At 46.3% G+C, this 12,139-nt stretch overlaps 2 protein-coding genes across 2 annotated transcripts; one reads left to right on the top strand and one right to left on the bottom strand.

Moving 5' to 3' along the window:
* Positions 1 to 3,040: 3,040 nt before the first annotated feature.
* GGS22DRAFT_104478 (terpenoid synthase) lies at positions 3,041 to 4,832 on the bottom strand. The gene is made up of 4 exons (XM_047957769.1): positions 4,245 to 4,832; positions 3,717 to 4,160; positions 3,536 to 3,659; positions 3,041 to 3,473 (listed from the first exon to the last, which is right to left on the bottom strand). The coding sequence occupies exons 1-4, from the start codon at positions 4,592 to 4,594 to the stop codon at positions 3,165 to 3,167; spliced, it is 1,227 nt and encodes a 408-aa protein (XP_047820942.1). The 5' UTR covers positions 4,595 to 4,832; the 3' UTR covers positions 3,041 to 3,164.
* Positions 4,833 to 8,223: 3,391 nt separating this feature from the next.
* On the top strand, positions 8,224 to 11,732 carry GGS22DRAFT_185940 (uncharacterized protein; the record flags this gene model as incomplete). Its single annotated transcript, XM_047964389.1, has 3 exons — positions 8,224 to 9,250; positions 9,311 to 9,453; positions 9,564 to 11,732. 3 exons carry the CDS (start codon positions 8,224 to 8,226, stop codon positions 11,730 to 11,732), a joined length of 3,339 nt encoding a protein of 1,112 aa, XP_047820941.1.
* Positions 11,733 to 12,139: the final 407 nt, after the last annotated feature.

The following is a 12,139-nucleotide window of genomic DNA, read 5'->3' as shown; positions in this document are numbered from 1 at the left end:
TGCAGACCTTCGTAAGGAAGACGTATTTCGAGACATGACATATTAGACCGTGACCTCGCTGTTTACCCGGGTAGGCATAAATAATGTCAAAAACACAGACTTAATAGAAATTATGTCTAGTCCTATTTCTCCGGAAGGTAGGTGTATAGAAGTGTTCGAGATTTTTTAAAAATCCGAGTATAGACCCAAAATGCCTTTTTCATACCCGAGTTCAAGGTCTAGCTATTCTTTTAGATACATTTCTAGCCTCGTAATTATGACAATGGCACTGGCATGTGACGCCTCCTGGTGCCCGTTGTTGTTCTTCAGAGTATACATATGATAATATTGGACAAATATTGAAATGTTAGCCAATAATTACCTATGCCATAAACAATTTCTTTCCAGCAACTACCTTGACATTTTCAACATCCTAGATGCTTGATTTGAAAATAGCAAATTTCTACACGATATATAATATGAAACGCCGCTTTGATTGTTACTTCAATTCCTAATTAAACAACGTTAAAGGCATAGTCTACAAGAAAATGTTGTTCATATTCCGGTCGTCATACTCGGCCAAGATTTTCCCATGAATGTTGAATTTATCGGAATTTACATTTATTATCTTAGGTACTATACTATTGTAATTACACATTCTGAAGAAAGTTAGCAAGTGGCCTCATATTTTAGCCCTTTGTTTTCTAATCAACCAGATACGTATTATTCAGATGGCGATGAAGGAGACAGTCCTTGGTTCAGCTGGGGAGCATCGAATGATGATAAATAACGACTGTTATTTATTATTTGCGGGTATGGGGTATTTGATGAATTTATCTTGAAATCGCCGGTTAGGGAAGATTCCATAAACCAGAATACGAACATCTTTCTTAACAACAATGATAACTTTGCTCCTATTAGTACTAGTTCAATACAAGCACATGTTATTTAGAGATGGGGACGAATTCCAGCCTAGTAAATCGAAGATAGAAGATCAGGTTCGTTAGAAATTTACTAGTTGGAACCGCCATCCATGGATCACATATCAAATTCCTCGAGGCTCTCGCCTACCCCTTTTCCTCTACTTGTATACGTGTTCCCAAGCAACGAATTAAGATGCTATCCTCGCCACTCTGCATTTATTTGAGAACAGGCTCATCTAATTATATCCATTCTCCTATCATTCGCATATCGCCGCAGAGAAATAACAATAAAGGGAATGGCCTCGTGTGATTTCATACTAACAGCGGCGCAATCAAATCAGTATAGCATTAGTAATTTAGTTTAAATTTTGATTGGCTGCGCCCCATCGCACACCGTACCACCTTGGCCAGCTCGAAGTTTGGGACGAATGTATGAGCAGGACTTAGCATCTCCTGTAGATCAACAAAGGCAATATTTGGCAATATTTGGCGGGAACACTTAGCGAGATTACGAAATCAAGACTAGTTAATGGGTTCCTGTGACCCCATCTCTGCGCTTTGAGGGATTATACGGAGCTTGCGAAGAGAATTCGGAGGCACGTGGAAGGGTTTCGACCCCTCTCGCGAAATTTCAGCATGCGGCTATAACACAACCGGACTTTTGTTATTAGCACATGGGCGGTTGGTTCTTACATACATGCCTAGGTAGTAGAACAGGTAAGCTTGCACATGCATGTAACTTAGTTACCATCCCCTTGGAGACAAAATTCTGCAGGCTCTGCAGGGCTTAGCTAAGAGCGGCTATGATAAATGCAAGAGCGGGAGGATGGCATCCCAGTGCCGCGGCTAGCGTTATCTGCAACTCAATGTTCAGCTCGCGGTCGCTTTCGAGATAGCGTCAAGATGAAAAATTACTTCAGTAGGACTTCCATGACCACGTGGTGCAATTAGGTATCACGGATCCGGAATAGTTATCTGGATAATGAGGGTTAGGGCAAGGGAAGAATTAATAGCATGACGAAGATTGGGAATCAAGCGAAACTAACGAATTGATAAGATCCAAGATCCTTGACTTTAAAAAGGGTATAATATCGATAGGACCGATGCGAATACTCCTCTTCTTTTCATTAATGACTAAACAGAAAGTGATGAAAGTGATGAAACTCACGATGTTGGACATAGTATCCAAACTTATCTCGTGTTCGTAGAAGTACGGACGAACTCAATGAGGCATAGCCGGAGGTCCGGGTGACATTCCGTCTGGGGACTGATCCCTGGGTAAGAAGTTAAATCTCATGGAATCACGTCAACTGCTGGGGATGTATGTAAGTTGGTTACATTCTGCAGGAGCACTGTGTACTGTAGCACGCGGAGCCAGGGGATAATTCGCATATTCCGCACTGACATGTAACCTCGCAGCCCTCGTTCCTTCTTCAAATTTGGAACAACAGATTTACGCAGCTTCCATTTTCCAAAATCGCTTGGCATTTCTGCGGGTCTGGGCGTTTGTGTTCCCACGACCCCGGCTCGGCCCGCTCCTTGCTAACCTCGAAATCGGAACAGAAGCTTCGGTCACTAGGTAGGAAGCCGGAAATATTCACAGGAAAGAAGTGGCGAGGTTACCTAGTACGTAGTTTCTATTTGGCAAGGAAACCAACACTAGCGGTGACGACGATCGTATTATCTCAGCTACTAATTACTACACAGTCCTAACAGTCCTACATATCTATGTATTTATGACAAATCACAATTTACACTTCCCGCTCGTCCCGTTGACCTTGTTTGCCCGCCTAGGAACCAGGTGTCTTAGTGATTGACTGGGTCTCTGTCCGGAACAGGAATCGAAAGCGAAAAGCATACCCGGAGTTCAGGAAGAGAACCCTGCAACTATAACCGATATGCAGCAAGGTATCTAGGTAGTATCTGTAAGGACGTGCCAACATCGGATGGCGTCAACTTTTCTCTGTAGCCTAATTGACGACCTCGCATGCGGTTTCATCTTACGTAGGTACGGATGGCTGGCTACATGTCTCACTCAAAAGTTCCTACGGACATTATACTCTTCGTACCTAGCCTTATCAACGACGAAGCAATTCTGGAACAATATAGACAAAAGTTCACACGTATGAATCTCAAAGTTCCAATGCAACCAGGGCCATGTAGTTTAAAGAATCTAAGTTGTTTACTATGTAAAAAGAAAATGATGATGCATGGTGGTATACCTAGTAGTTGTCCAGTTATCCTAACGCCGACCCAATGTGTTCAAAGCACTATGTTAAGGGAACCATCCTCCTGCAAGCACTGCGCCATTCCATAACGCCTAGATTCCAAACTCCATTGTAGAACACCAGTAATGAAATAACGACACCAGTTTATAAACGATTGTGTATCTTTGCTTACTTGTGCATCATCAGGGGTCATCTCAGTGAGAGACGCTGCTGCGTCTTCGAACCCCTTCATAGCTTTTTGCAGTGCGATCTCGATATCTTGAGTAACCGTATCGAGATTCTGCTTTTCCGGATCGCAGTTCTTGAACATCACGGGGACCAGGTTCAAGAGCGATGCTTGTGCCTGGGGACCAGTCGTCAGCATGCCTGTGAAAATCTCATATAACATTGGTGGGGTGGGCTTACTATTTCTTTCTGGACCGAGTATATGTCGTTAAGAATAAAACATATGACGACGGTCTCCTTCCAAAGAGCCCTCATAGCTGCGGACTCCATTATAGACTCAGGTAACCTGACTTTGAGCATGGCGCTATAGAAAGTGTGAGTAATAGACCTTACGGGATTGGTTATTCTTCGCACTACTCACTCTGTAATGGCTATTTGAGGGGCACATCCAACAGAACCGGATCGAATCTCGGTGTATTTGGCCACAGTCGGGATGTCACCCCTCATGCGATGGACGTGTTCCACACCTACCTGAACCATGAAGCTCTCCAGTTCCCGGTAGAAGCGTTCTCTTTGGATCTTGTCTGTAGTAGCACGCATTCCACGACCGACATCGGCAAATAATGCCATGTTGGGGTGTAATGACTGATCATCCTCGAATACTTGCTCCTTGCCCTCCTCGCTGGGATCAAGACCTAGCAGGTTGTGGATGGTGCTCAGAGATTTCTTGTAATAGGCTCTTGACAACTCTTCGTCGTTCGACACGTCAGTGTCTCCTGCGTCGACCTCGTCGTCCCACACGAATATCCACACAGAGTAGGCCGCGGCTATCTCAAGCTCGGGCCATTCTGCGTCAGGATACCAGCTAAGCAGGGTTCAGGCACGTTAGAACAAGAAAAAAAAATTCCCAAGAAAAAGTTTGGGGGAGGACTGGGGTAGACCGCCTTACAGGGAGATGAGACGGCCAAAGTTAGCCTGCTTCAGAGCCTTGAGCTTCTTCTCATTGGTGATGATGCGCTCCAACAACGTGTCAACTAGGACCTCAAGCCTCTCCGCGTGTGGGTTCGCGGCTAGCGGCCAGTCTGAGAACACCTTCCATAGGTCTGGAAGACGAAAGGTTTTGCCATCGAGCTGAGAAGCTAGGACCAGCGCTTCACCGCAAAGTCCCTGCTGTTTGGCTTTGGACTTCTCGGAAATGTTCTGGTCTGTGTTCGACGCCAGCCGGGGGTGAGGAAACAATATAGAAAGCAGCTTAGAATGTGTCCGCCGCGCGAGACGTATAAGAGTAGTTGTCATCATCTTGTCGAAGGTCTCTTTGGTTGTTGTCTGTCTTTGGCTTATAGAGGAGGTCTTAGAAGGAAATTGTCCATGAGTACTGGATAGGGATGAATATATCGACCAAGTATCTCGGGAAAACCTCTTCTTCTATATGAGTGAATAGGATGGGGCTCTCCTGTCCGTTGGGACTCAATACAGTAGTCTAAAACTAAAAACTTGGCTAAATCTTTCGTACGAAAGTGATAACTGGCCGACGAAGACAACCTTGAAATCTCTGGAGACCACAAAACCGCCAATCTTGCGAATCTAAGCAACAAAGGTTACCCATCGGTATCACCTAATGCGGCGTGACGTCTAGGAATGGCAAGACTACATGCCACTCCTGGAAGTCGATAGTCGAAGAGGATTAGTCGACATGCTTCAAAAAGCCGCATGAGAGGCGTAAGCAGGAGGATCCTTCGTGACCAGGCCGCTGGTACGGTCTAATCTGTTGTCCCATGGGACACCACGAGGCTATTGTTGCCCACTTTACCGGTCCGGTTGCGGGAAGTGTTGGACGGGTTCGATCGGACGTAGTATCCTGGCCCGTCTCGATATCTAGAAAGTTACTGGAAGCGTCCAATGATGAAGCGTACTGTCACATCCATAATGTAAGTTGGGTTACATAAACTTCATAGGAGTCGATAGTAGGAAGCTACTTCGCACACCTAGGTAAGGTTTAGGGGCTAGTTGGAACCAACCATAGGTAAGTAACGGTCCGGCGACGGCTACTAACGTTATGCGAGATAGGTAACCAACATTCGATCATTGGCCAAGTATAGAAGGCCGGGAAGAACATCCACTTCCATTGTTCTTTTTACATAGTACAGTCATTAATCGCCGACTAAGCAGCTAAGGATCCGAATCCGCCATTAGGCCATCTTTCAGACGGAGATGACAAGATACTAACAGATGTTAAGCAGGAAACGACATCAGAATGGCTGACTAGCGTATGGCTAACGTACAGCTAACATACAGCTAACATACATAGTGTATTGTATGGTGGTATGACGACTACATGGCGATATAGAACAGCCTTGCCATATTATGATATAAGAGAGGCTCTGACGAACTTTGAAGCATGTATGTTAGTCCGAGCTTTTCGTCTTTGATTGGTTCAATGTAACGTCAATAAAGCTTACCCGCAGAGCTATTGAAGACTCTTTATATTGATAGATTGGCACTGGCAGATTAGAATTTCGAAAGCAGTGAGCAGCGTCATAAGTCCGACGGTGCATAAAACATAAGCTTATACACTTCTCCTGACATTTCCCCGTTTTGCCCCAGGTCTGTCCAGGTCTGCCTCCGAGCACTCGCGGTTGCCATAATAGTGTAATAGTCCTAACCCTTGGTAAGAGTTTTATGATAATCGGGGCGTTGACAGGGGAAATCAGTCCCGAGGCCCACTACGGAATTTAGGACTGAGTGTGCGTGGGGATACTCTGTAGTGTTGGTAGTGTAAGGTAGGATGGCGGATAGGGCGGAGTATAATACAGTGTATGGATACTGTCTTGATAGACCCTGAATTTTTATTTTTTCTATCAGGTTTTCCTCTTCCCTCGGGTGTTGGCGATTTGTCTCAGATTCAGATTCGGCATATGGCGAAATTTCATAGAAGATGGAGAAATAAGAAATATGGGGACATCGTCGTGTGCTGCGAGATAGATAAGCGAAGTATTACAAGACAGGCGAACTTCAGACGGTCAGGTGATCATGATTACGGAATCTGGGACAGGCGTTCCGATGTTACGAAGCAATTTCACGTGGTAGTCTTAGGGCAAAGGGTACATGGGTCAATATGACCTGTTCGGTGTAGAATATGTATACCCCTGTTTCAAGATACAATACGCCAAATATTACACTAACATCCAGATGTGGGTAATAGCCCTGAGGTAAAGTTTTGGGCAAGGTTCCAAGGTACGAAGTACTAGTAGGTACATAACACGGGACGCAACGGGACCACGGTGATTTCGTAAGCCCGTATTATTCATAATATGGGCATAAAGTGGGCATAACTATTCCACATTAAATATGGGGCGTACATTGATGTCTTAGCCCCGTCCCGTTCCGTCGTAGTCTTTCGTAATATCCACCTAGCACCACCTTCGTCGTTCTGGCCAGACGCAAAACCGTTAGAAGGGCATGCTGGTCGTCTGTCAATTTCTATGTGATAGGTTCAGCCATGCGCTATGTATGCATTGTACATCATATGAAAAAGGTTCGGTTACATAACCCCAGGTAGTCAAGGCAATCCGGGTAAGTGATCTTCATATTTCCATTTCTTTGGGTGCGGGAACAAATAACATACGACGGGTAGATGATGACATGCAGTCTTGTTGTCATGCGTGTTCCAACAGATTCGTTGACGGATACATGTTCGCCAGGTAGACCATTGGCCAAGACGACGTCTAGCTGGTCTGGCAGTCTGGCTAGTCCAGGTGTCCCATTTTAATACATACTATTGTGCGGTCGAGAAGCCCTGAAGCTGGGCTTGACAGGCCTGACAGGCGGATAGGAGGCATGGACATGGGTATGGATTATGGGTATTGTGAACTTATGTCGGGATGGGTTCTTATGGGCTATTTGGCTCTTTGGCAGCTCCGCAGGGCCACGAATCCCAGCAACTCCCAGCATTTCCCAGCACTTCAATCCCTTGCCTTTTGCATGGCCACTCTCAATCAGCCAGGTTATTAAGTCAAACCGCGTGAGTGTCGCCCCCCCTTAAGAATCGCCCCTTGCAAAGAGTGGATACAGACTTACCCATTTTAGGTATAACGCGGTACATCGAAAGAAATAGATAAACATTCATGTTCAATTGCCATTTTAGGATTGGATTGTTTACTTTCACCAATAAAACCTGTGTACTAGTCTTAATTGGGTTTAGACTAAAACTTTATGTTTTTAAGTAATTGATCTAAGCTTTTTTAAAGAATTTTAATGCGTATTTTTCGAAAAGATGTGACGATACTAGTATTACCTTTTTCGTCTTAGTCGAATCGATTAAAATAGAAGGAAACGTTTTGATTGGATTAATTGATTTAAGGCTGAGCCTTACTAGTCTTAGTGCTTTACTTAATTGGTTCCTGGTGGACTTGGCGGAATTTGTGGCTGTTGATTCGTTCTTTAAAAGAGAGCTAAGGTGTTCCAATTAGAAACAGCCTCGCACGGCTTTTATACCCGATTCAAGCGTTGATTGGATGTATTTAAAGTTGCGGAGCAAGTAACAGGAATAAAAGCGTTTAATTGGTTGTAAAGAACAAAAAGGAATTTTAAAAAAGGTACAACGGAAAAAAAGTGGCTCGCAAAAAATACGAGCCTTTAATTGGCTAATTTTGGGGCGCCATTACAAGGGGCGATTCTTAAGGGGGGGCGACACTCACGCGGTTTGACTTAGTCGGACGGCTCCAACGGCTACCTTCCGTTAGCAGAATTAACTCGGCTCTCCCATACGACTCACTCGGCACGGGTCGCTGTCGCTCATGGGTAAAGACTCGCGTTTCAAAACACCAAGTTTTCGAAACTCTAAAGTTTTTTCTTCTTCGCCCTTAACCTCAACCACGACATCATCCTCTCTTGACCATGTTGAGAGGGGGGGAGAGCGCTCACGAACAATGAACAGGATTAAAGAGACGCTAGCCAGGATAGCTCGTGCCGCTAGAGGATCGAAGGAGCCGTCGTCGTCTTCGAACAGCCTGCGCCTGGATCGTGTAGGCCGATCGAGCAGTTCGACTTTGGACTCGAGAGAGAGGGAAAAAGGTTTGGTGCGTGCAGATGGAAGAGGTCCTCTCATCCTCTACGATGGAACCCCAAATGTTGATGAGGGACTTGATGTCGTCTTCGTCCACGGCCTATTTGGCTCACGCTCTGGGACCTGGTCGAAAGGAGGTATTTGCTACCCTCGTGACTTGCTTGGGCAAGACATCGCAGGACTTCGAGTTATCGCATGGGGATGGACCGGTAGTTTGAGCGTCAGCGGTACTTTTATCGATCAAGCAGAAAACCTTTTAGCGGATATTGCACGGCTGCGTGCTGGGATAACGCGCCCAATCGTTTTTATTGGCCATGGCCTCGGAGGACTTGTGATCAAAGAAGCCTTGGTCACGGCTGCGATGTCGCGAATTTACGGTGCACATGTCGAACTTGGCAACGTATACCCGCGGACTATTGGGTGCGTATTCTTGGGTACACCTCACGTAAGAAGTGGAAAGCGATCATTGGGCGAATGCATCGCCGCAACAGCGCTATTATCGCCGTCCGCGCCAACCCCGCAACTTCTACGAGGATTCAAAGACAACGACAAGGCTTTCGAAAATCTTCACGCAACATTTCTTATGATTTCAAGAGATATCAGAGTTGTGTGCATCAGGGAAAGGCTTCCATCGACGATAGCAACCTCGAGCGATCCTACTGATGGGATGGAATTGGGCAAATCAACCGTGCAGACGATGGTTCCGAGAGATTCGGCAGCTTACGAAGGCTTCAATGTGACGAGGCATGATATGGGAGTGTCCCATCTGGACCTTGCGAGGTTTAAGAGTAGGGACGAGGTGGGATATTCGCAGATGCTTGCATGGATCACAAAAGCATCATCTGGTCCGACACCGGCAGAGGCCGAGGCGAGAGAACCTCGAAATCAAGGTATGTAACTGACATCTATTTTATTCATGAGTGAATTGCTACTAACGTTTGAAACTTCAGAAATCATCAACTCAATTTATTATGATACTATGGCTGAACGTGAATCTCGGATTGATCCAGCTTATGGCCAAACGTGCGATTGGATCCTAAATCCAAACCTCTCCATAGTGCCCAGGCACCTTAGGTCCAAGGATCCCGTGCTAGTAAGTGTTTTAAACTGTTCATTTCTATCTGACCTTAACAGGTGGATAATTGTTACGGGTATCAAACATAGAGTGCATGTCAGAGCAGTCATTAACTTGAGAAATTTTAGTGGATCAGTGGCAATGCCGGATCTGGCAAGTCGACACTTATGAAGCATATTGCACGTTCCGAGAGCGTGCGACAGCAACTCCTTGAAGGCTGGGCGGCTGAGGGAGACTTGCTCGTGGCCTCTTTTTTTATGTTCGAAGGCGGCAATCGTATTCAAAAGTCTTACGAGGGCTTCTTGCGTAGCGTCTTATACCAGATCTTGTCAGTGAGACGAGACCTCATCAGAATCGCCTTTCCTAGTTTCTTTGAAGGGGATTGGCCACCCCCGGTCCTATTTACAAGTATCAATAACCTTAATCAGGCCTGGTATTCTATCTTCGCTCACATGTCTGACACCCTACGCCTCTTCGTTTTTATTGATGGGATAGACGAATATCGCATTATGGAACGAAAGGATCATTACGAGCCCGACCAGCTCGACATCACTTACGATAAAGACACGGGCGATGAGGCTTGGGGACAGAGTAAATGGGCCACAGATTCGCACGTGGAAATATCGAAACTTATTAACAGCATGGGCAACAAAGACAATATCAAGTTTATCGTCTCATCTCGCGAACTCCCCGTTTTCGAAGAAGCATTCGCAGAATATCCAAGGATTAGACTCCAAGAACACACCGAAAAGTCCATATCGCAGTACGTGGCAGGCCGACTCGAAGATGAAGCGCCAGGGTTACCAGATACCAAGAATCTGTGTAGGGAATTGGCGCACAAAAGCAATGGAGATATACTATGGGCTAGATTGGCAATCGATATGATAGTTGGTTGTAGCTTACGGACATTAAGGACGATGCTAAATTCTTTGCCGACACATCTTGGAGGACCCGACGGCTTGTATATGCGTATGTTGGAGAATATGACTCTAGAGCAACAGCAGACCGCATCCAGGATTTTTCACCTTGTTCTCAGCGCCCAACAGCCACCCAGCCTAGTTACGCTCTCCTTCGGTGCAGAGGGCTACATCAATCCGGCAACGGGTCAACTAAGAGCCATCGAAGACAATGAACATCCTTACGACAGTGATTCTATACAGCGCCTGACCGATCAGATGACAAACCTCTTACAAACATCCTGCGCCGGCCTCCTTGTTGCCGAAACCGGGCCGTCTAGTAATCCCAACACTCTCGAGACGGGTCAGCGAGTGGTCTTCGTCCACCAGACCGCTAAGGAATGGGTGCGTCGCAAGGATATATGGCTGAAACTTCCTGGATGTAGGCCAGTTGCCAACGTGGAGTATTACTTCAAGTGTCTCAGTGGATGCGTAAGGCATATCAAAGCTTTTGAACTCAACCGGCCTCCAATTTTAGCCTGGCCAAGCTGGCGATTCCGACCTGGTGCCTGGCTCCTAATCGCAAACGCGCTGCGGTTCGCCGAGAAGGTCGACAAGGAGGTTTCCGAGGTGGACAAGTACGTAGAGTTGATGGACGAGCTGGACGCAACATGCCAACGGATATGGGTTGCCGCGCTACAGAACCACAAGCCACTCCACGAGGATCCCGACTGGTATGACAACAGACTTCCCAGCATGTGCCGGAAGCACTGGACGAACTACGAACCGATGGACGCCGGAAAGCCGCCTAAGCGGAAGGATATCTTGGCACTCGCTGTTCAAGCCAATTTGATACGATATACCGAAGCGAAGTTGAGCAAGTTAGGTACGGAACAGAGAAGGAAGAAGGCTCAGGAACTTTTGCCTTTTGTTGTTAGCCCTAAGGCTGAGGGCTTCAGCGCCTGCGCCGGCCTTAGCGGAGAGTATCTGGATTTTCACCACGACATGCCGGACTCCCGTCTCTTAGATGTCTTATTCGACGCCGGAGCATCAGCACGAGATGAAGATAAACTGTGGGTTAGGGCGCTGAAGACGGGACGGCACTACTTCTCGAGAGGGAGCTTGACGATGACTCACCTATTAGAGACGTCATCGAGCACGAGATTGATGGATAACCGAGAAAGATGGGTTACTGCCGTCAAGTCATTACTTCAGCACGGCGCCGATCCGCAATGCGATATCCAGGTCACAACCGGCAGCGGCGAAAACCAGTCCACGACGACGATAGCCGCCGTTGACTTAATACGGGAAACGCTAGAGGGAGAACCCGAGTATGCCGTAGAGTTAGTCGAAATGGAGATACTGATGGGCAGGCGAGGGAGCGTGGGCATTGCTCGGTAAGCTTCGACCATGACGTATTACGATGTATTCCGAGTCTACGAACCGGACGGGACAGTGGATGGGCGGTACCTAAAAAGAAAAAAAAACAGAGGTTGGCGGTTGGAGGTGACATGGAGAAAAAAAAGTTTTGTTGAATTGGGTAGCATGGACGGAGGGATATCATGGGTTTTTATTTGTTATATACCATAACTACGACATCTATCATTTGTTGCGGAGCATTTTACTGCGGAGATACCTATCGTTTTACTACATAGCCATCCCTTAACAGCTGTACTACAATACCCATCTTCATTGGATATACCCAAAAAAGAGCGGGAGGATACGCATAGATATAATCCGGTAGCGGGTACTAGACTATATAGCATAAAATTTATATCACAGGATCGATTGAATGACATACAAATCAC

This window comes from Annulohypoxylon maeteangense (genome assembly GCF_022496945.1).
Source record: "Annulohypoxylon maeteangense strain CBS 123835 unplaced genomic scaffold GGS22scaffold_4, whole genome shotgun sequence".
Taxonomy (NCBI): Eukaryota; Fungi; Ascomycota; class Sordariomycetes; order Xylariales; family Hypoxylaceae; genus Annulohypoxylon; species Annulohypoxylon maeteangense.
This window is presented reverse-complemented; position numbering and strand designations above follow the sequence as displayed.